General features: G+C 38.6%; 2 protein-coding genes across 2 annotated transcripts; both read right to left on the reverse strand.

Moving 5' to 3' along the window:
- Window positions 1-3,127: 3,127 nt before the first annotated feature.
- LOC103702636 (ferredoxin-like) lies at window positions 3,128-3,839 on the reverse strand. The gene has a single exon (XM_008785144.4). The coding sequence runs from the start codon at window positions 3,769-3,771 to the stop codon at window positions 3,310-3,312; it is 462 nt and encodes a 153-aa protein (XP_008783366.1). The 5' UTR covers window positions 3,772-3,839; the 3' UTR covers window positions 3,128-3,309.
- Window positions 3,840-14,586: 10,747 nt separating this feature from the next.
- LOC103702637 (patellin-3-like) lies at window positions 14,587-17,577 on the reverse strand. Its single transcript, XM_008785145.4, has 4 exons — window positions 16,267-17,577; window positions 15,626-15,750; window positions 15,382-15,523; window positions 14,587-15,211 (listed from the first exon to the last, which is right to left on the reverse strand). The coding sequence occupies exons 1-4, from the start codon at window positions 17,482-17,484 to the stop codon at window positions 14,951-14,953; spliced, it is 1,746 nt and encodes a 581-aa protein (XP_008783367.1). The 5' UTR covers window positions 17,485-17,577; the 3' UTR covers window positions 14,587-14,950.
- Between the last annotated feature and the right edge of the window lie 7,618 nt (window positions 17,578-25,195).

A 25,195-nucleotide genomic window follows, 5' to 3' on the forward strand; every position in this document is an offset into this window, starting at 1 on the left:
GTCGAATTATCGCAAGAGACAAACCGACCTCCTCCATGCGTAGTTGAACGAACCTCCATTATGGATTAAAAGCCAACCTTGGCGCCCTCGCCGCCAATGACCGGGTCCAACCAGGCATCCATGACACCACCCGAGGAAACGGTCAATATCGTAGAAAAGCGGCCGACGACTGCGAGGAGGCGGGAATTGGAGCAAAGCAGGGACATACTCTCTCTCTCCAATGGCGACGGCAGCGAACGCCTGTGGTGCACCTAACCAGTCCGAAGTGCCGCCCCTCGTGCACGCCGAAGGGGTCGCGGCGCCGTTGGGGAATTCCCACAAACACCTCAAGCGCAAGTCCAGGGGTCTTCTTCTTGGACGTGAACCCCCTCTGCTGCGAGGAAGTTGAGCCCAGCCTCCGCTCTTTCACTCGCTGGCTCGCACTTTTCTTCGACCAAGTCAGCCTTGGCGATCGCGTCATTGCTGTAAGCCCGCCAACCTTGTCTAAGTTTTTCATTGGAACGCGCAGAATGATAGCTCGAGAACCTAATTTTCAATAAAGATTGTTGCTTGATAGGTGTTGGATGGGGAAGAGGGGAATGAGTACAGAAGACAGCTGCTAGGAGGGTTTTGAGGCAATTTTTGGCACCGCGCACAGTTGTCGGAATGGTTTTGCCGCACAGCTGCTAGAATGGTTTTGAGGCTATGGAAGTCGTCATGAGTTTGAGGAGGAGGAACTTATCGGTGCTAAGATCGCCAAAACTGCAGCCAAGGAGCGTGGCCCATGGTAGTGGTATGATGATCGTAGTGGTGGAGTGGTGGCCACACAGTTGTGAGGGGTGGCCATGGTGGCGATGCCACAGAGGAGCGGAGATGAGCAGCGGTGAGTGAAGTCATGGCGAGGGAGTGGTAGCCCACAATTGAACAAGGCGATGAGGCATGAGATGGGTCCTACGTCACCTATTTGCTAAGTAGATCTTGGGCACTTATACAAGATCAAGAAATTCAAATAATAACTTACAGCTAGCTTTTTGGGCGAGGTTTTGGGTTATTACAAATGGTATTAGAGCAGATCCATTGGGGCTAACCACGGATCGATCGTAGTGCTTGTAGTTAGATTTCAATAGATTTGAATCCTTAGCATGACGAGGATGTCAGGGCTTGAATGAGAAGGGGGAATATATGAGAATCCATGCAGCGTGTGTTTAGTCCCACATCGATTATTTGTTGGGTAGATCTTGGGTACTCATACAAGATCTAAGAATTCAAATAATATTTTTTGGTTAGCCATTTTGGGTAAGATTTTAGCTTGTTATAAATGGTATAGAACAGACATGATTCATAACCTATATAGACTAGAGTATACAACGATCATGAACTACGATTGTTCAGAAACTAGTTCAATGTGTCCGGTACAATTCAACCTGACCAAATCAGTCAGCTTGGCAGTCAAAGGGATCAGATATTTGGAGATGGGTGCCAGGAGTTCCAAATTTCGAATTTAAATACGGCGGGCCAATGACGTTCGGCTTATGGCCCTATGGGCTCAAGGGTCTTTTGGACTTTGTTAGGTTAATAATTTTACTGGGCTTGATCGCGCTTTCTTCGTAGTTTGGGTCAGGTATCTCGTTTGGTCTAGCTTTGGACTGTTGGTTGCTTGGGCTTCTTGCCTCCCCTTTCTTCTCCTTGTTTTCTTTTCATTCTTCCACGTTCTCTTTTCTTGGCCTCGGCTCGTACTTCATTTCATTTATCAATGAATGTTGCCATGGGTCCCTCCTGTTTTGCTCCAAGAAAAAGAAAAATTTCAGCATATGTTTCCTAGAGGCGTTCTTCTATATTGACTTGTCCTTTCATAGAGAATTTAAACCTGTTCCTGGCATCAAGCACATCATTTTTTATCAAAGGCATCCTGGACATCTGATTATCAAAAACACCAGTCGATGAGTTATTAATTATGTGCATTCATCTATCTTCCAAATAACTTAGGCATCTCTTTTTGGTCTTCTCCCATATACTACTGAGCAGTGAATCCATGTTTTGCACTGGGACCATCTTCACAGGACACATTCCTTTTAAAAGGCTTTGTTTCGTTTTTGTATTGCACTTTGACCAGGCTACTGGGATCTCTTGCACCATATAGCTTTCAGAAGCATCTGTAATCTAACAAAGCTTCTATTGTATCTATGAAACGAATTGAGCAGGAGGAACTTGGTAATCTTATCTTTTTTGCGAGCATAGGTTTGGTTAACCTTTTTCTTTTGATTGTAGCGTGCATTTGCTGCTATACCTCGTTTTCTTTGATTCCTGTTGGTCCCACAAAACTAAGGTTATCGGTGCATATTCTGAGCTTGGAATTCGCATAAAAACTCATTTCATATGCTGTATAATTCCCAATCGTCACATTCCTCTGGAGTCGATCCAGGCTGCAGCCTAAGGGAGCAGGTCTAAATCTCTGGTCTTTTACGAATGGCCTTCAATTCAATCCAAGTTTGATATGTGGGTATCTGCTCAAAATTCATCAGGTGAAGCTGTGAATTTATCATAATAGCGTTGGCCAATATCTAATGGGTGTTATCTATTACATTTTGGATAATCTCAACAAAATCTAGTGCTAAAATTCTTATGATTTTTTTTTTTATAGACCTGGTAGATAACGAGTTATACAATGTGTGGTGATCATCTTTCACACGTAGTGTCACAACCCAGGACCTCACCCAAAATAGCTAGCCGGAAGGTATTATTTGAATTCTTGGATCGTAACGTCCTCGTTAGACTAAGGATTCAAATCCATTCAAATCTAATCACAAACACCACGATCAGCTCGTGGTCAGCCCCAATGGATCTGTGTTGTAGTGTCCTCTAGTCCACATAAGTTATGGATTGGATCCGCTTTGATACTATTTATAACAATACAAAATCTCACCCAAAATGACTAATCAGAAGGTATTATTTGGGTTTCTTGATCCTATATAAATACCTAAAATCTCTTCGGTGAATAACCGATGTGGGACTAAACATACGCCCACACGGGTCCTCACACCTAACTAGCATGCAAATCCGAATCTCTGTTTCAACTGCTATAATGCTTGATCAACTTAATAAGCTAATACTTTCATATCAGTGTCATCCATAATTTAAGGGGGAAAGAGAGAAAGAAGCAAAGTAGTCTCTAAGATTGCACTAATACTAGTTCATTAACACGATAATGATAACCATAACCTCAAGCTCGCATCAATTCCCAAAGAGCTCTCATCAAACGAAGGCATAAATTAAGCTAAACAAAGCGGGACGGGCATCCCACGTTCCATCCGTCCATGCCACGTACGGATCTCAACCCAAGAGTTCCTCCTCCTTGTGGGTCTCGATGACGACGTCGGACTTGGGGTAGGCGACGCAGGTCAGCACGAAGCGCTGCCCGATCTGGTCGTCGGTGAGGTAGCTGCCTTCGGACTGGTCCACCTCGCCGGCGACTATCTTGCCGGCGCACGACGAGCAGGAGCCCGCCCGGCACGAGTACGGGAGGTCGAAGGCCAGCTCTTCCCCCATGTCAAGGATATAGACGTCGTCGGGGCACTCGAACACCTGCTCGCCCTCCGGCGTTATCAGCTTCACATTGTAGGTTGCCATGGCGGTCACCCTTCCCCGGCCGGCCTCCAGCTCGAACAGCGCCCAACCGGCGCGCGGCAGGGCGCTCCGCAGGCTCACCGTCCTCGGCCCGGCATCGAGCCGCCGGACGAAGCGCGTGCCGAGGGTTGCGCTTGAAAGAGCTGTGTTTGCTGCAGCTGATGCCATCGGAAACGGCAAAGATGAATTGAGAGAGAGGGCTTAGCAGAGGAGATAGATGGTGTCTTACGAAATATTATAAGGTGGAGAGAACGGGCAGCGTGGATGTTATCTTGACTCGTGGTCGAGAATTTGCGGCAGCTTATCTCTAGTTTGTAAGGTGGTGAGGGAGGAGTCCGGCAAGATCTGATTTGATGGTCATCATTAACATGGCAATTTAGGACCCAATCCATCCACTCATTTTACAAATAATCTGCTTTAAATAAGTTTCAATTTGATATAAATGAAATTAGATCATCTATTTATTAAATGAGTTACGGATCCGTTTAATCTGTTTTGACCCACCTAATAATTAGATCAGATTACACCATTTAATCTATTTAAAATTTATTTAATTTGTTTATAATTCTGCTTAATGTAATTTTGATTTATTTAATCTAACCCACTTAATCTTTTCAGCTTGTTTAATTTTATTTAATATGTTGAAAACCTATTTAATACATTTATTCTATTAACCTGACAAAGTATGTTTAATAAATGGGTCATGTGTATTGAATCGAGTTATTTATTTAATAATAAATTGATTCGAAATATAAAATTTTGATCTGTTTAATAAATAAATCGAATTTATCTTGATGAATTTTTAATCTAATCCGCATCCAGTAGAATTTTTAATTTAACCTGCATCTGATCCGATCGAGTTGCCACCCTAGCGAATCGTGGCATGATGGGATGAGGGTGTACAAAATCTAGTAGAGGGGTTTGGGATGCATAACCAAGCTCTTGTCTATAATAACGTATTTCAAAAGTGATGAAAAACAATTATTTTAATAACCAAAAAGTGATCATGTGTGGAGTAACATATGACTAGTTAGCGCCAGCTACCGGTCGCCGATATTATATTTCCTTTTCTTTGATACATTTTTTGTCTTAAATATTTTGATTTCTATACAATATTAACAAATAGTGTTCGCAACAACTTGAGATGTGAAATACGAAGATAAAATGCATATGCCGACATATGTGAGATTCCTACGGGGACATAATAATGATGTACTGCAAATTACCATTGAAACTCATACTTTGGTATCTACGTAATTCTAATGCCATACAGTATGTTTATTAGATAAGGATTTCAACTTGATTATTTCTAATGGTTAGTTCGAGTTAGCAGGTTAATAGGCTAAGATTGCCATGCCTTGGTGCATCGATCACTCTGGAATCATGGCTAGGCTGGGGAATTATATTTTACACTCTGTGCCCCACATGGTTATACACATCAATAATCACCATCCATCTCCTGGTCACCTTAAGGTGAACTTTGATGATAGCACCTTGGTAGGAGAAGATAGAGGAGGGACTGGATTTGTGATCCGAGATCATAATTCCATACTAGTCACGGCTGGCGGGCGACGCACTTGTGACATAACGGCTATTGGAGCCGAGCTCAGGGTTGCATGGGAGGGAGTCACCTATGCGAGGAGAATTTTAGAGGCGGACTGCTTCATCCTGAAGGGAGACTCTACTACGGTGATTGAGTGGATTTGTGATGTCAGGCGCCAGGAAGACGATTACCCTATACTCAGGGACATACAGAGGTTGGCAGCGGGTTGCCGGTCGTTCCAGGTTGCCTATGTGTTTCGAGAGACGAACAAGGCTGCAGATTGAGTCACCTCTTTTTTTTTTGATGCTGAGGATAGTGTTCATGCCAGGCTAAGATGAAGTACCGTTGTACCAAAATAATAATAATAATAATAATAATAATCACAGTCGCTTGTTCTTTTAGCAATGCACCGACATCATGCATGGTCACATGGTGCATGCATTGTGGGGGTATAATTTCTCTTTAGTTAGGGACTAATAGGGTTAGACTACTACAGCTAGTTCCAGTGTCAAAGGTGATGACACGTAGGGTTTTGGTTGGGAGTCTATAGATTGATGGCTCTTCAAGGGAGGGCCACTAAAATTTACTTGGTGAGGCTGGAATTGTGGCGGACACATGCCATCTTACATTTGGTTATTGTTGATTGAATTTGGAACCATGGAAAGTGTGTGTGATGATGGATTGCGAGCCATACAAAACGTGTGGTTGCATGTGTTTAGTGTGTGACATGGACAAGCGTTTACTCCTCAAATTACAGACCAGATATTGAAGTCATGCATTTCCTTGCCACATTTTACATCAGCTAGAGCCAATTGCTATGTAATGTGCCATGTAAGTAGATTTTCAAGAACAAAATGAAATCCAATAATTAATGTAAGATTTAGAATATCTTGGAAGCATAAGCATAAGCATAAAGGATAAGAGCACCAACTAGTGAGATTTAAATACTATTGGCTACCATATAAATAGTTTGTGGACTCCTGTACTCACTTGATCAGTCATATTTATATGGAGAGTACGACCATTTTTAAAGGCTAGCCACTGGATATTTTAGACTACGCCTCCAGAATTGTAGTGGAAAGGCCAAACAAAGCAGCAAGCAGAACAAATTTAAAGAAGCAAATGAATACTTAATATGTTATCACTCAAAACAAGATTATAAAGGGACTAATTTGAGGATATTTAATACTTAATATTTGACTCTTGGGTATTTGGACTTCATTTAATATGACTTTTTTCCTTCATGCCTATTTGAATTTCCAAAGTAATTCCTCCAGAAATTGGCAACTCTTCATTTATCCTATTACAATACTTCAGTGACTCTTCGTTAACTGCATCTAGATTTCCATCAGTAACTCTTAGTTTATAAATATCTAGCTAAATACATAACAAAATTATACAAAAATTAAAATATATATATACTAATAACCATTCAAGCACAATAACTCAACAGTTTATACAATCGCATTCAATATAAAGAGTCCTAGATCAGCTCCAATTTGGGATTGAATTGGACGAGTCTAGTCTGCTATCAGGTTGTTCGTGTATTATAGGTTGATTAATGATTCAACGGCAAGTGCAAGGTTTATATTCTGTATAATCCTAGCTCCATTCAACCATCCATTGCCTCGTACTGTAAGAATAACTAGTGATCGAATATCGAACTTCTCTAATTCCATCCCAAACTAGAAAGCACTCAAACTTCCATCTAAAATTGCTTCGACCAAATTTATTGTTGACCATATTAGACTTTATGTGGTCTAGCAATAGCTCATGTTTTATAGAACCAAGATTTTAGGGCTGAGTTATAAAGTATAGCTAACTAAAGTAGACTTATTGAAAAATATGGTCATTATAAAGGTCTCCAAGCCTGATTTAAACCTAGCATACAATTATAAACACAATTTAAAATTGCATTATTATTGTATTTATAATTGATTTAAGCCTGAATGGACACTCAATTCCATAATTTCTAAGATGAATATAACTCGGGTTGAATTCTGGAAAATAATTTTGGGTTCTACTTTTGCTGGCTTGAGTTAGGTTGGGCTATGTCCTGTAAGGATCTAACTTCAGCTTTGAAGATTAAGAGGAAGGCGAAGTAAAGCATCCAAATCTTCGACCTAAGTGTTGCTAAAACATTAAATATGGTTGAAGTTTACTAAGCTTGCAATCAAGTTGAGTTTCGATCAAGAGAAGCATGACTTGAACTTGACCTTTTTTTTTTCTTTTTATCCCTGGCTCATGACTTCAACTCATTTACTATAGAGTTAGGTTCATAAAAAATTTGCTCGACCCATCAAGTCACTTGAGCTAAACCAAGATAAGCACGACTTGTACCTAACCAATATATTTGGTCTGGGCTGGGTCGGTGCTAGGTTTGGATTTAGTACCAAGATAAAAGGAAAAGGATGATTTTTTCAAAGGAAGGAGAAAATCAAAAAAAGTGAACCAGTGCATTTTGCTATAAATAAACAATTGTTGAACCTTAATTCAGCCTTCAACCTATAAATAAATAACCACAGTACGCATCCTACAAGCCCAAACATGGCAAGAAGTTGGTGATGGCTCATTCTGGGCCATAGTGTGTAGTAGGCCCCAATACGCATCCTATAAACAAGTCCACTGGGCTTGTATGGTAGACCCAGTTGTCCTGTACCATCTGCAGGCCTAATCTTGCAAAATTACAGCCCATACCAGCCCAATCTGTTCCAAAGAACGAACTATGTTTGGTTTAGCCTACCCAGTGGACTGTTGACTGGACCTGGACTAGGCCTGGCCCAGTGGCATTTTCCCACTGGGGCAGTGGGGCTTGATAGTAGGCTGGGCCTCAAAGAAAGGATCTATTGGAAGTGTTCGAGTCAAAACAGGCCAATTGGGCTCTGCTAAGGGATTAGGTAATTGGGTTTGCAAAATATCTGTCCTTAGTTAATTCAGACTTTGATTAAGACCCACCAAAGTCAAATTTGAAGCCTCACCATGACAACAGGGTTAGGTCAGATTAGAGAAATCCTTCTTGGATCTGCGACAAGGACTTAGATACCCTGCTGATGTGTTAGGCCCCAAGTTCGCGATCACGCTTTTGCCAACCAATCGAAAACTGCCACAACATCAGCAGCAGGGTGTTGTTGTCGGAGATAAGGCAGCGGAGTCCGGCCTAGAAGCAAATCAGGTTGGTCAATTCACATGGTCGACCGACTTTAATTTGCGATACCATAACATATAACTCTGTTTAATGAACGAGATTCGAAAGATAGATAAAAGCTATCGAAACATAACAAGCAACAGATAGACCTATTCTTTGGAAAACGACGATGGTGATGGTGACAATGGTAATAGCGTAGCTTACACGGCAAATTGCATTTCCATTTCTAACAGGGAGATCTGCATCACAATTTGGCTTCTTATTGAATTTAACAAGATAAGTACTTGTTGTACTTTTGATTCTAGGGTCATGGATCATGGTGCTGCTGCAACTGGTCCCAGCAGGGAATGCACCATCTTCAACCCTCAAGCCATCTCGGAAAATGTTAGTATTGAGATTGCAGGAGGATAGGTTTAAGAAGCCTACTAATAAGACCATTATTGTAACCTAAGTGGGAGGTGCAACACTTCAAGATAACCGAAAGGCTCTCAAAATGTACAAAATATAAGTGGAGGACATGCTTGGCTAGAAGCTCGAACCGAGTAATTATACCTAGTACCATGGTTTGAGTATGTGAATTCGAGGCCAATTTGACTTCCTACATAGGATCACATATATCAACAATTGTAATGATGCCATTGCTTCTATTCCAATGAGGAAAATCATTGAACCAATAGATAGACATGCAACCTAAAGCTAGTTGTTTGCTAATGTTTCTTGGGATGCTTCTTAAATTCCTTAGGACTTCTATGAAATCCGTTCGATTCATATATCAGCGCGCCTAATAATAATCACAATCTGTGCATAAACAATTGTGTTCCTTTTGATGTTCCTCTATATGCACAATGATAATTTCCTATTCTATTAAAGTAAAATAATTATATTAATAGAATATAATTATATTAGATCCTTTGGAATAGCAACATGCTTGACAAGCATCAAAATCTGCCAGTCATTTCCTGAAAAAAGAACAACAATTTAGGGACTCGATTGGATCGTGGAAAAAGAAGAGAAAAACGTATGGTCAATAAAAAAACGAAGAAAAATCTCTTATTTGGTTGGAGGTTTCAAAAGAGAGAAATGGAAAAGTAGCATTCCCATGGAAATAAGATTCTTATATTTCATAAAAAAGAAAAACCTATGAGAAACATAGAAAAGCTACTTGTCCCTCGGTTGGAAATTAAAATCTTTTTTTTCTTTTTCAAAACTATCTTTAAGCCATCAAAATCTATAGATAAGGTCTTTCTCTTTATTAATGGTATAATAAATATTTTGCATAACTTTTATAGAAAAATAGATGCTCAATTAAATATAAGCCACTCTGCAATGTACCACTTTTTCATTGTTAACCAAATATGGCAAAACTATTTTTCTTAGAAATCAGCTTTTTAGAAAAAAATATTTCAGTGAAAAAAAAAATTTACTAATCAAACGAATCTTAGATGTCATGACACTATTAGCCATGCCTCATGCAAAAATCAATTCATGGTGACGAAACTCAACAAATTTTTACCTATCTTATCCAAGAAAAAAAAAAAGAAGAAAGAATAATTTTTACCTGCAACCGGTGAGAACTCAAAGCTGTAAGATGACTTAATCTAAACAGTCATGTCGTGCGGAAAAAGAGTTAGGAATCTAAGATTAGATAAAGAAGACCAAACAAAAGTGATACAGAAGGGCATCTCCAATCCTTGGAACCCAAGGCCTGAAACCAGGAACTTTAGTCTCGCCCTGCATTTAGTACACCAAACTCCACTAGAAGCCAAGAAAAAAACCGGCGACGTGCTTCGGTTTTGCTCTGCCTGAAAGCTACCTTCAGCATTTTCTTGGTGTATATGTGTGACATAAAGGACGAAGATAAAAGAAGAGAAAAAGTCTTCGCTTACATGTTATATCCACTTGTTATTAAAGAGTCTGATGATCAGGTGAGCAAAATAATTTTTCCATTCCGTGACAGGGTTTCCAACATCTCTCATCCATTTCTCTACCTACCAGCTTTTCATATATATATCCGTGTGTATTATTTCTTATTGATTCTCCTTTCAAACAACTATTCTTCTGGATTCTATTTGTCATCCATATACATACTATTCTTCTTCTTCTTATACTTTTATTTTTCTATGTCTCTAGATTGTTGGCTTTATAACGCCATCAACTTGCCACCAATGAGTCCAGAGCCATGGGCACCACCTTATTTGATCCCTATTTTTTTGCCAAGTTTGTGCTTTGGATTGTGAAGAGAATGGTTGTCGTTTGCTTATTCCTACAGTGGATAGTTTGGATGCTGAGACTTTCTGAGTCCAAGTGAAGAGATGGTGGGGAGCAGGCAGGTACAGGGGTTTGGAAAGTTGAGATGAGCACTGGCACCAAATATAGAGGGAGCAAATCAGCTTTTTTATTTTTTTTCCTTCCTCTTCTCATAAATGAGCCTTGCATACATAATTGGTGCAAAAACCTTGCTTCTCTAATGCTTTTTTGGACTCACTACATGCCCATGGCCCAAAATTTTCCATTTATCTACGATGTATGCATGCATCTGTCTATCTATTTGTCTGTCTGTCTATCCATATATATATATATATATATATATATATATATATGGATAGACAGACAGACAAATAGATAGACAGATGCATGCATATATATATATATATATATATTATATATATATATATATATATGAGTTTGCATATGCGTATAATTTTAATTTGTGATGTGCTTGCATATCGGCGCAATATGCGTCACAGTATCTTTGCTTGCAAGCCTGGTGATAGAGAGCTATATATTGGCCGGCGTACAGGTATGATCGATGGTGATGGAAAAAATAATGAATGGAGTTAAACACTTCAAATATAATTTAAAAAATAAAGATAACTATTACTTGTGGAATCTAATTCAATCAAGAGGTGTTGGTCAATCGGATGATCCATGACCACAAAGAAAAAGACTCTAGCCATAAGATTTTTTTTTTTCTTTTTCTTCAGAACAATAGACCGAGGGTCACCAATTAGAGCTGCCAGAGTCGAAAACCTTGGAATACCAAATACTGAAACCAGAACCTCTCCCAAATGGAAGTGGATGCAAGTACTAGGCTATATTTTGGTTTACTTTAAAGAAAGGATACTATAAAAAACCAATCAGAAGCATTTTTAAAACAATATATTGCTTCATGCACAGGTTTTCCAAGTTTTGATATTGCCACTGCCGTGAGAAGCTCAAGGAGGACACTGTAGATAGGTGCTACTGTATTAATATTTCAATAAATGATCTCTCTCTGTCTCTCTCTATCTATCTATCTCTATCTCTCTTGTGCTTACTTTTGCCTCTTTGCTTCATTCCAAGAAGAAGATTTCAATGTTGCATTAAAAAAACTATTGAGCTATTGCCGGCTCAACAATCATGGTAAGAACAATAGGAAGAAAAACATGTTATGGGATGTGGACATTAATAAACTATAAAATCATGGAGATGGGAATGAAAGACATACTATTGTATTAATTAATATTGAGCTATTTCCCTATAATGGATTCTTTCAATAATAAACTATAACAATTCACCTTTCACAAAAGAGATGAGAATGAAAGACATACTACGGGGATTTAATGTGAGATCGTGTATCAATCCCTTCAAAAGAACCATGCGATGAAAGCAAACCATTATGTTAATTAAGATGTTTATCTTACATAAAATCATGGATAGCTTGTATCCATGTCCAAACCCTACATGTTGCTTTTATTAGGATCTTAGACATGGACCCATTTCAAGCTACTTCCAATGGCCAAAACTAAACTTGAACCGTGTTAGTTCGTTCCAATTCTTAAATCTACTATTCTCATGGATTCTTCTCTTCCATTAACACAATGCCATTGCCTGAAAAAATGTAGCCCTTTTTCTTTCCCATTATGCTTACATATCGGAACTCACTAATCAGCCAGCTAATTGGTTGCCTTGGCAATGTCAAACTAAGAGGGCATTCCCTTGAACCTTTTTTTTTATTCCCTATTCAATATTACACGAAGAATTGGAGCAGACAAACTCATGGCTTTGGAGTAGCAACTTCTTTTGAGGAATCAAGTTTGGTTAGTATTTGGAGCTTCAAAGTTGGTGAGTTTGGATTTGATAGGACAGAAGACAAAGGAATTAAACTTGTGGCCAAAAACCATGGCCATGGGAGCACATATAATCCCACCATGATTGTCTTTTTAGTAAATAAGCATTCATTTGCCAGATGGCAGAGTCTTCTCTCCTTAATATTTTTAACTCTTCAAGATAGCAACCCCTTCTTTAAATTTAAGAGAGTTGAAAGGCGTGGGTTTGGACACAAATGAATGAAAAGATATGTACTGTCTTAATGGCTCTAGAGAGGAAGGGCCCCCTCAAAAGACAAGGTGGGCGTTTCACGTTTCTAACACATACTGCTGCCAATTGCGTATCAAATGATGTGAACATTGAGCTAATAGAGCACAAGGTTTAGAATAATTAAAAGAAAGGTGACCTCGATAAGGAATTATGATTTATGAATAAACTAATTGAATCTTATACCTTCCGTGAAAAGCTGTCCAGTTCCAAGATTAATATCAAACTTATCCATAATTATAAACTAAAGTTTGTTCAAACATTACTTGGAATTAGATATTCTTAGTTGAATAAGTGGTTCTTTTGCACTAGTATAGGAAAGCTTATCATAGACTCCATATATTAAGCCACATGCACTATGAAGATGTTCTCAGATTACCTCAATTTGGATGAAGAAAATAATAATTAAGTCATCAGAAATACCTAATTACCACTTAATAAATTATCAGAAATTTTTTTGATTGAAACTTTGCTACGGAAGTTTCTATGAGTTTTTCTAAAGGTAGTTGTTCTTTTCAGCTTGATATAAAAAGGAGAACGTAGGTGGAAGATGAGCTGATGGATGTGAAAAAGACTAAAGCCTTATCGCCAAAGAAATGAATGAGGAAAAATTCCAACCCACTGCCTTCAGCCTCATGCCTGTATCCATTAAGGACAAGACTGGCCTGCTCCTTTATTGGTATGAACGAAGACAAGGAGAAAACATGCCCTTGTGCTGCCCAGAGACCACAACGTTAAGAGAGCAAAGGCATGGGACCCAGAACTGGCTGTGCATATATATTTGATACCAAGATGGCTTACGTAAATGAGTAACCTATCTGTCACTCTTCTTTGTAAAAAAATCTAAAAACAAAAATTGTATTTTATTCATTTTTCAGATTTCTTAAAAAAATATATGTTTGATTTGCTCTTTTTTTTAAATGAAGACCCCAGACATGGCGAGGACGAAAAATAACCCTCCATTAGGCAGAAACAAAATTAAAAAAAACAGAAATGATGGAAGTTGTTAAAAAAAATAAAAACAGAAACAAAATAACAAAATAGTTTCTGCATTAGATCCAGTATATCTATTTTATAAATAAAAAATAAAAAAAATAATACCAAACCGAGCCTAGGTAGAATCTTATAGGCTAAAGGCCATGCATCACGCCATGAATCTTATAGGCTCCATCCACTATTTGCTCAGGCCATGTTGGTGCATGTAGTATAGGATATAATTTCTTCTGAAGAAACCTTTTGCTGCAAAGGATATTTGGAGCCTGAACATAACAAAGAAAAAAATATTTGTTTATTCAGCATAAAATGGCTGATGCTAGCATCAGAATAAAGAGGATTCCCATGCTTTGTTCAAGTCCATCATTACCCACATGTATGCCCTCTGCATCACTAACCTAGGATCCATCCACCACTTGAGAGGACAGTCAGCACCCCCACAGGTGTACCCTTGTCTTTCCTTTTGTCCCCTTTAATTGCATTGCTTATGATCTTTTTGCAGACATTATTTATTATAACAAACAAAGGAAGCCTAGATTTATCAGACAACAAGAGTCAGAAAACCTGCATCACTTGGGCTATGTTTCTACCACTCCATGACATGGAAATGAAACGGACAGACTGGAGAGAATGATGGCAACATATTGGTCACCATAAGATGGCAGACCATATGATTGAAGGAAACCACAAGTAATTAGTTTCTCCACCACAAGCAACATAAGCTATTAAAAGAACACAAAAGGGAAGGACAAGCGAGGGCATAGAAAATGAGAAAGAAACAAAGAGGTAGATGCTTCCTATGACAAATAGTCTGACAGAGGCCAAATGACAATAGAATCTACAGAGTGATGAACTATTAAATCTTTTTACACTACAACCAACAAACCGAAAGAAGTAAAGGGCACAGATAAAAGGAAAAAAGCAAACACAAAAAGTAAGGAAGAAATAGAGAAGGACATGCTTTCTATGAAAAAAGTTCAGCAACAATGCAAGCCCATATGACAGAGATTCAAGTATGCAACAGAGGCCAATGTTTCTACAGCAGAATTTACAGTGTGATATAAATAGGCAGCATGACTCCTCTTCACACACTCTCTCCCTCAAAAAACCATGTCTCTTAAGCTATATCACAAACCAACACCACCAACTCACTTAATTAAACAAATATAATTTAACCAGAATAAACAAACCAATAAAAATAACAGAGAAGAAAGAACACCTTTTAACTCCTCTAAAGAAAGCCCAACACCCCCTCCCAATTCTTTCTCTTATTACGTTCCATCTAATTCATGAGGCAAACAGGCAGCTTCTCATATGGATCCAGAAGAGCTCTTGGCCTTGGATCTGTAAAGGAGCTTCTTCTTCTTGGAGGTAGGGTTGTCGACAATAAGAACCACCTTGCCGGGCTCACCAACCTTGAAGGAGGTCTTCACCACAGGATCATCAGTGGCAGCCAACTTCCTTGTCTTCTGGACAATCACTGTGTACCCATCCTCTGCATCCGGGACAAACTCAGCTCCATAGCTCACCTCCCATCCCAAGACCCGGAGCTCCCAGACCACAAGGCATGTCTGCTAGGTTAGCATTCAAATCCCGACAAATAGATTACTAAGCCATCTAAAAAGGAGCAAAAGTTGTGAAGTTGTATATGACTACCAATTAGGCCAGATTGATTTGATAAAAAAGCATAGAGGATGGAATCATGTTGTAAGACTTTGAGGGAAGAATGAAGGTATCAGACCTCGGCAACTGGAATTTCTACTGTTTGCTTGGATGAAGGCTTGATGGTGACTTCAGTAACAGCATCTGAAGTGGTGAAATCAGGGTCGCTGTCCTTGCTTAGGCCTCCATATTGAATTGGGACCTGCTCGGGTGCAATGTATCTGTAGCAAAGAAAGGCAGAAACCATAATAATGACAGATTTTACCACATAATTCGAAAAGAACATAGTGCGGTGGAAGAAACTGCAGGAAATCTTTACGAACTTGAAGAGGGTCTCTGCTGATTTAGATGGTCCTGCGAAGACAAACTTGCTCTTGGTCCTCAGAGTGAAGAAGGGGCTGATCATCCTATTGAAAGCCAAGTACCACCATGGGACATTGATGAAGACCTAGCAAGTGACACCCTTGTTATTATTCCTTTCCCTCTCGTATTAACACAACTCAGTTTCATCCAATCCCAAAGCGAAAAGTTAAAAAGTAAGAATAATGAAGACCACCAACTTAGATGAATTAACTTCCAGAAAGAAATAAGAATCTATCCAATTCATTAATCCAAAGCCACCAAAACAAAAAAATCCATTTTTTTTAGATAAATTTAAGTTTATTCAACAACATCAGAATTCAGCTATCAAGGGAGGGAGGGAGGGAGAGAGAGAGAGAGAGAGAGAGAGAGAGAAATCTGTAATATTTTCCTTCTATCATAGACTCAATATAATGTCACCCAATCCTAAAGCAAAGGAATTCGGAAAGGGCAGAAGAATGAATCCAGCTTTAGCAAAATAAATATCATGTTTTGTTGGTTTAGATAAAAATCCGACTCGATCTATGTCTACATAAAACAGACAACTTTTTCCAAAACAAACATAGAATTAAGAGAGAAAAGATGAGATCTTTATCAAAAATACCTTCTTGGCAATGAATTCAGGATAGTTGTCTTGGAGCATGGTGAGGGCCTGCTTCGTGGCCTGGCGGTGCTTCCCCAGCTTCGGCGAGTTCCTCAGATCAGTCACCTGGACCATGGAGGAAATCCCACCGGGAGTGAAGTCCAATTGGCTCCTGATCCCTTTCTCCAGGTACTGGATCCTCCACTTGAGGAACCTCTGCCGCTTCTCCTCGTCGCCGAAGGCCTTGTCATAAAGCTCCTTGTTTTGGAACTCCCCATAGACGTTGTAGCACACGGGGTGGCCCTCCTTGTCGTAGCCGTGCATGAAGACCACCTTCTCCAACTCCGGCAGGCCCAGGTCCTCCTCGAGGAGGGCGTCGATGCCGAACTGCTTCCTCCAGATCACGGCGTTCTTGATCATGGCCATGGCATCCTTCACCTTGAAGTCCCGCGCGCGGAGGAACTTCAGCAGGACGGTGTCGCTCTTCTCGTCGCCGACCAGGGGGACGCCCCAGATGAAAACCTCCTCCGGAGCCGCCGCCGCCGCCGCCGCCGCTGGCGCTTCAGCAGGGGCCTCCTTTTCCGGCTCCGCGGCCGGAGTCACCTCCTCCGTGGCCGGGGCGGCAACGGCGACAACGGTCTCCTCGATCGCCACTACCGTCTTGGCCCCGTCCTCCTCCACCACCGCCGCCTTTTCCACCACCACCGCCGCCTTTTCCTCCACCGCCGGCGGCGGAGGTGGTGTCTCGACCTTGGCCGAGGCCGCGGGCTCCTCAGCCACTGCCGGCTTCGGAGGCTCCTCCGTCTCCGGCTTTGCTGCTGGGGCGGGCTCCTCGGCCGGGGCAGGCGAGGCGGGCTCCTCCGCCTTGGTCTCCTCCGCCGGGGCGGCGGCAGCCGGAGGTGGCGGCGGTGGGGGAGGGGTGAACTCGTTGTTGGCGAGGGCGGCCTGGACGAGCTGCTTGATCTCGTCGAGGGCCTTCTTCTCGGGGTCCTGAAGGTCGCCGACGACGCTACTCTCCTCTTTGAAGGATACGGATTCGGGGACAGCGGCCTCCTCGCCCTCGGGCTTCTTCTCCTCCGCCGCGGGTGCTGGAGGCGTTTCCTCCGCCGGCTTCTCGAGTTCCTCCGCCGCTGGTTTCTTGGGGTCTTCCGCCGCCTTCTCCACCGCCACCGTTTCGACGGCGACGACCTCTGCGGCGGCGGCCGGTTCGGCTGCCTTAGCTTGCGTCTCTTCGGCCATCGTCGACGTCGACCGGATAATAATTAGGGGAGAAGAGAGAGAGTCTAGTTACGGTTTTGGGGGTTAGTGGGTCGAAGGAAGAGAGATAGAGTCAGAGATAGAGAGAGGGTTAAATAGAGAGAGAAATGTAGAGAGAGAAGAGGATTGCAAGGAGAACTCCGGTCTGTCAGAGTCCGAGCCGGCACTCTACCGCACTTGCAGGGACCCGCTATTTTTTTATTTTTGAAAAAAATCAGTTTTTCAAGGTGGTAGCCTAGTGGTACTGGGCAGAAATTCTAACCTTAAGGTCCCAAGTTCGAATCGCTGCGGCGACGATTAAATTGTGGACCAGAGCTCACTACTTTGGCCACTGCTTGGACTTGAGGTATAGGACCGCTCTTGAACCGCTAGTAGCCGGGGTGGTGCTGGGTGTGACGTACTCACACTTGGAACTCGAGCCAAAGCCCAGAGGGGTAGCTGAGCCGGGCCCATGGGTGGGGAGGGTATGAGTAAAACCGGTCGGGGTGCCCAACACACGGCCATTTCTGCCCGCATCGAACATTCTCCTGGCGGGGCGGGGGCCAGTGGGGGCTGCTACGCGGGGTTGGGCTTGTCCCTTCCTCCCCCCACCCCTTTCTTTTAAGCGGAAAAAAAAAAAACAGTTTTTTTGAAAAAAAAAACCCATTTAGTTCTTATTATTAGATATTAAATTAAATAATCACTTAAACTTATATATATATATATATACATCCTTATAAATATATCAAATTATACATACACCTCTATAAATGCATTATTTACATGTATATTTTTATAAACTTTTTTATTGAATGCTTCCATAGTTTAACTAGCATATAAAAAAATATAAATAAAATAATTTATAAAAAAATATATATGTGTAAATAGTAAATTTACATGGGTATATATAGTTTTGAATATTTATTAGAATATGCATGCAAAAAAATTATGGTATATTTATCAAAGCTACTATAAAAGAGACATTAGACTGGTTATATCTCATATAAGTTATACATAGTTGGTTTTCAAGTTAATGAGCTAAGCCATCGATCACAATTTGCAAATTGTATAATTATATGGTTTGAATGGCTCTTATTACATCTCAACACAGTTTTTCTAGTTATTGAAGATATTTTAGAATTATTTGATACATAAAATATTTGAAATTTTAGTTATAGTCTGTTAGCTGATTGTAGAACTTATAAATGAAATTTAATTGTCTCATCATGTGCTACTGTTATAATGTATAATTAGGTTAAACTATAGCCTACAAAAAAATGATTCTAGAACAAAATTTCTTCAAAACATTAAAGCCATTCTGGTTATAAGGTTCTAGTAACTAAAATATCGCAGATCAAAGTTCATATACCATATAGAACAAAAGAATCAGCATATTTCATGGGTTGGATGATTTATGGAGGAATGCAATACTAACACTCCATTGGTCAAAATAACTTTTTGAATGGCAAATTGGTATCCTATAATATTTTTATAAAAAAATATTCTCTAGCATTGAATGCTTAGATGAAAGAGCTTCGAATATATTTGTTTGTTACAACTATTTCGGTTCCTATAACAGAGTTACACATATCATAAAATAGACCAATCTATAACTTTTAGACATTTGGCACCAAGATAATTTGGTTTATCCATTTTGTTCCATTAGTATTTTCTTAGCATTTAGTTGCCATTGTTTCTCTATATTTGAAATATAACTCCGTAGTTATATGTATTTTATATCGTGCATATTTACTGAGAGGCTAATCAATCAAATGTAAGAAGCTCAACCTGTTCTCTAATTAATCTCTTAGCGGCTTTTTTTCTTAAAAAATAATATTGTTAGGCATTTTCTAATTCATGGTTGCTCTTTATCGAGGTTGCTAGATGCTACTATAAGAAAATAACAGGAAATATCATTGTGCTTCAAGAAGCCACTTTCCTTCCTCTTGTTAATTAGCATTCAGATAATAAATGGTTGTAATACCTAATAATTTTCCATTGCTTGTACAAAATGATGACCTATTGCTCCAGGTAAAGGTCTAATTATGACAGGACTGCAGTGCCATTCATAAGTTGCTCTATCAACAACATTGCATCCTATTGTTAATTCTGTACCTTTTAGTTAATAATAAGACCAAGTACTCTTTCATACCAGAACTCCTTGATAACAAGGGTTAAAAAAATGATAACTAGTATAAGTTAAATAAATAATCATGTTAAACTTAAAATCCATCATAAATTACCTTATCACTAATCTTATTTTTAATTTTGTGATATTTAGTGTGGGACCATTTTATTATGCTATTGGAAAGCCCACTACTGGGCATTCATTTTTTTCCTATCTTTCTCTCTCTATAATTATTTTATATGTTTCTATAAGTTTAATTTTATAACATGCTGCTTACAATATATTATATATCTATATATCTATTAAATGGGCTGGAGAGAGAAACCTCTCTCCTGTCTAATTAGGAAACCATGCAAAAACTTTCCAAATAGATATATACGACAATAATTTAAGAAAAAAAATATTATTTCCTAACTAATCAATATTTTTTTTTAATAAAAATTAATCAGAAATTTATTTTTTTTATTTTCTTTTAACAATCTTAAGCTAGTAGGATAAAGAGACGAGCTTCAATGCTATTAGATAAAGATCCCCGTTCAAACCGATACAAATGCAACAGTATTAAAAAAAAAAAATTATGGATTCTAAATCTATCTTTTTATATTTCATAGTCTTTAATATTTTTATATATTTATTTTTTTTTATCTCTCTGTATCTTAGGGCATTTTGCATGTATTTTCTTGTAAAGAAATGAAAGTGGCTTCGCTGGAACAGAGCGGATGCGGACGTGGTTTCGTGCTCGCCAAAAATTTGTCATATTTTCTTCCGTCCATTGTTTAGCGATCACTTGGAAGGTGGAAAATGACGGCGGTGACGGCGGTGGGGTGAGCGGTGGGTACGCTCACCGCATATTTCGATGGGTGCTGATGGATGAGCCGTGCAAGCACTATGGCCGTCTTCTCTCTACCGTTGACATCTGTGCTGCGTTTAGGATAATGATTTAAAAATTTTATTTTTTATAAATAAGATATAGATAAAACTCGGATAGGATGAGGGTAGAATTCAGATTTTGATCACTTGCAGTCCAAATCCACTATGTTTCTTTTGAAAAGACAAGAAAGATTATAACAGGTTATCAATTTTTACATTCATACTGTTTCACTGAAAGATTTTGGTCACTTGTAGTCCAAATCCACTATATACCAGATCAAATCTATACCCACTGATCAGGAATGTATGCCACCTGCTAGAGAGTCTCGACTCATTCTGGATGGCACATGTATTCCGGAAAGCGAATGGTGCGACGAACTGGATCGCTTCCTTCGCAGCTCATCATTCTGGTGCTTTTTTATAGAATGACACTAGTTTCATTCTGCTGGGCCTAGCGCATATTTTGTCTTTTGACTGCTAGTGGCGTACTCACATCCATATGTAGTGAGACGCCGGTGTACCCAAAAAAAATTAGTACCGTAAAATTTAAATTACCATCCAAAGAATTTGTTTCACTTGAAAAAAAAAATGCAGTAGCAACAGTTTGAAAATAACATCATCATTATTATATGTTATAATGTTGCTCTAACCACCATTAGAACAATCATTATTTGATACCAAGAAATTTGATATAATACACCGTAGGGCATGTAATGATTATTATAATAGTTATAATGGCAAAGAGCAATTTCAGTGGGCTTTTGTTATAATATAGTAATAAGAATACTAAGATCTTGCTATGAGGTGGTCACATATGATATATAGAAATCTTGATCCATATCGCCTCGGCGAAACTGATTTCTGGATTTAGATTTATTAATTTTGAATCTATCATATAGTGGTTGAAATTTTAGGCAATCTGAATTTTTTTTCAAATATTTTTTATTTTACATCTCACCAAGATAAACCTAGGATCATCCTCCGTCTGGGTCTTGGCCATGTACAAAGATGATCTCAGATTGCAAAGCATTTACTTTGGATGGACTTATCAAGATTGCGCGGATGCAAATATATGGTTTTGCCACTGGCTTACAATAATGGGAGAAAAGTCCATTTCCATGTTCACTTAAGATGGCGTCGGATCCACATATGCAAATTGTCCACAAATTCTACATATACCTTGGGCCACGGTTACAGACTCGATTATTTAAATCGTTAACAATGACGTGCTATTTTTCAAAAAAAAATATGTTGGGATATTTTTCTTTAGGGTTTGGATTGTACCTTTCATACAAAAGAATGATTGCCGATATCAACCATTGGATGATACCTCGCACAACTCTCAAAATACTCTAATATTTTCTTTCATCAGCCTGCATAGATCTCAAAATACCCATTGCACGATCTAATAGTTAGGTACTTTGCGAATATTTGTTGCCGAAATATAGCAATTAGGTATAGTTCTTATCTCAGCTAGTTGGTGCCACTCACTTGAAAACTTGTTTTTAGAAGCGCTCCAGAGTTTTTTTTTTTTTTTTTGGCTAAAATGGACGTATCATACTAAATATGTACGAATACAGCTAAAAAAATCAAAAAGCAATGACAAACACTAGTTGTAGCATATTATCACCATCTCCAATCTAATATATATATATATATATATATATATATATATATATATATATATATATATATATATATATATATATATATATATATATATATATATATATATATATATATATATATATATATATACTGTAATTCAATAGGATTTAGCAACAAGAGGAAGGGTAGAGAGAAATCCCAAATGGAAAAGAGAATAGAAGGCAGTGGGGCTGTAGCATTTAGGGCGAGCTTAAGGCATTGGAGCTTCCTACTTCCAATTGGACTATCTTTTATGATATGCTGGCTTTGTATTACGAAGAAGAGGATGAAGAGGTGGTTGGATACGACTAGGTATAACCATGGGTATTCAAAATGCACCAGAGAGTGGCTTGATTTTGGAATATTTCTCGCTCTAAATATTCATTGGCAAAGACATTGACATCAGCAGATGTGCTAGCCCAAATGAGAATGTTGCTCATAAAATTCCTAGTGGAGCAGAAAATGAGGAAGAATGGGGGCATGGATTCAGAATAGTGTCTGCTAGGGGTGCAATTTATTTATAGGGCCAAAGATTGTTGGAAAATTTTAATTTTGATGGTTGAATAAATTATTTTTTGACTATTGATTCATGTCAAGATTGTTGGAAAATTTTAATTTTCTTTTTAAATGGTTTAAATTTTTAATAATTCTTTTTAGAAAAAGTTTGAATTTTAAAACCTATTCTTAATAATCCTATTGGATATTTAAATATAGAGTAAATTGCAAAAGGCCTTTTAAGATTAGGGGTAAATTACACTTATACCCAATTGTTTGAAAAGCCTGCGCTTACTTTATTTTTATCCAATACTTTAACTTATAACTTAACAGAATGTTAGTCAAAACATTAACCTTAAATGGAACCCCAATGCCATATCAGATTTTTTTTTAAAATAACCAAAATAGTTCTAAGAAAATGTATATATCCTTCTCCTCACTTGTAAGCAATTTTGACTTTTCATATTAGGTAAATGGTTTCACTATTATCGTTAATTCAATTAAGTATAAATGTAAGTTTTACAAACTATTATATGTAAGTGTGATAAACGTAAATCTCATAAAAGTTTTGGTAATTTACTCTTAAAAATAAGCACACTTGTATTTATTGACGTTCTATTATTCTAGACATAGTTAGGCCATAGGATAATAGATTGGTGCCTTCTCATCTTGGCCAGGCATATTGTGCGCGATGCATACGTGCGCATGGCTAGCATGCTTTGCCACATACTACAGCCATTTTATTATATATGTGCTCGAGATATTGGGTCTCAAATATAACAAATCAAACCTTGCACTCTACTATTACTTCATGAGAGAGAACCCCCACTAGTCTTTCTCTCTTTTCATTAAATTTTCTCTCCTTTTTCCACTCAATTTCTCTATAGGCCTGCACAAGACGATGAAATTCATTTTTAGGACATGCTTCATTCCAAATTACTTCTTATGATTTATGTTATTACTAAATTTTAAAATTATTTATAAATCTTGTTTGATGCAATTATGAATAATTTCTTCGCAAGCAACAGAGATTAATTCTTAAAGCTTGACGAGGAGTCGCTTGTTTAAGGATATCTAAACACAGCTAAAACATTATCACAAATTTCATCATCATGAGCCATGCGCATCTAAAAAATTTAGGCCTCACCACTTTAGTATACTAATATCTCTATTTTTTTTTGGTAAATCAGATAGCTCATACAAATTTAGTATTATAGAATTAAAAAATAAAGTATCATAAAATTTATTAAAAATAAAAATATAATAATTTTAGAATGATGTGCATAAGAGCATGGGTCGCGCCACGCAAACGCCGACCGCCGGAGGGCACCCAACTCAACTGGATCCCATCACCGCTACACTTGAAGCTGCCACGTGGTTGGGAAAGGGATACCGGCCCTCCCGGTCGCGCCGGTCGCCGGAAGCCGACAAAGTGAGCGTGGCAGCGGAGCGACTTAGGCGTCGATAACGCCGAGATAACGGAATCGGGAATTCCGTTTGCTCGTGGCATCCCATGAAGCCCAGAGGAGAAAAATGCTAATAATAATTAAAGGAGTGGGTCCCAGCGTCCGTGATTCCCCCAAACTGGGTCCCAGCAAATATTCCAAGCATCTTAATGGGTCTACACTTCCTGTTCGCGGTCCGGCCCATCAGAGTTTGTTTTTCTTTTTTTTTAAAAAAAATAGAGACTTATAAGTGACATATTCTTGTTTTCTCAATGAAAAATGAGTATAATTCTTCATAATATTGTTAAATGAAAATTTAATAATTTTGATGTAACTATCAGGCTCAATGATTAGATGGTTGTATAGTGCGTACTTCTATGGCCATGACATTCAACCATGTCTTTATCACATGAAAGCAACTCTTATAGCTTTCTTTGAATAAAAACAGGTGCTTTTTGCTCTTAATAATGATCATATGAACATTATATGATGCTGATATGGTTCTCATATGCCATTTCCGGATTTCCCTTCTCAGTGGTGTTTCCTATGCTTCCTTTGCTTATGTTTGTTTTTTGATTTTGTACATACTCTTGTCATGACTCATTATGATAAGATTGCTTAACCAACTACAATAAAAACGTAGCGACTTTTCGTTTATACTAGCAATGCTAACCGAGATCGGTTGTGGCGTGTTCTAAGCTTGGAGACTCTAGATGTCTTATACTAAAACAATGAAGCCTAAATTTGGTGATGAATTATATTTCGATTTCCTCTTAAAAATTACAATCTACATCCTAAATTATCAATTTTTTTTCTCGACCAATTTGCTTAGAAATAGATAGATTTCATAACAATCAGAATTTTATAAATTACTAACTAATATTTAATACTTGAGGATTCAATACCCCAATTATGACAACATTCTTTCATACATTGTTGCGAGCAGATGGGCCTCTGCAGATGGCATGGTGATAAGAGATGGCTCTATGTAAGCATTTCTCTTTATTCGTCAATTATTTAATATTAAGAAATGGCTTGATAAAATATTAATGACTATTAAAAATAATCACCAAGCCCCTTAGAGCTCCTAAATAATGGGTCAAAGATTTCACGCAGAAAAAAAAAGGAA

The sequence above is a fragment of the Phoenix dactylifera genome, chromosome 1 (assembly GCF_009389715.1).
Source record: "Phoenix dactylifera cultivar Barhee BC4 chromosome 1, palm_55x_up_171113_PBpolish2nd_filt_p, whole genome shotgun sequence".
In the NCBI taxonomy this organism is placed as follows: Eukaryota; Viridiplantae; Streptophyta; class Magnoliopsida; order Arecales; family Arecaceae; genus Phoenix; species Phoenix dactylifera.

Excerpts from the sequence above, each read along its gene's own strand:
- LOC103702636 (XM_008785144.4), bottom strand. The coding sequence starts at position 3,771 with ATGGCATCAGCTGCAGCAAACACAGCTCTTTCAAGCGCAACCCTCGGC.
- LOC103702637 (XM_008785145.4), bottom strand. The coding sequence starts at position 17,484 with ATGGCCGAAGAGACGCAAGCTAAGGCAGCCGAACCGGCCGCCGCCGCA. Across the intron at positions 15,751-16,266 it reads CTGAATTCATTGCCAAGAAG|GTCTTCATCAATGTCCCATG; the intron begins GTATTTTTGATA and ends GTCACTTGCTAG. Across the intron at positions 15,212-15,381 it reads TAGAAATTCCAGTTGCCGAG|ACATGCCTTGTGGTCTGGGA; the intron begins GTCTGATACCTT and ends CTAACCTAGCAG.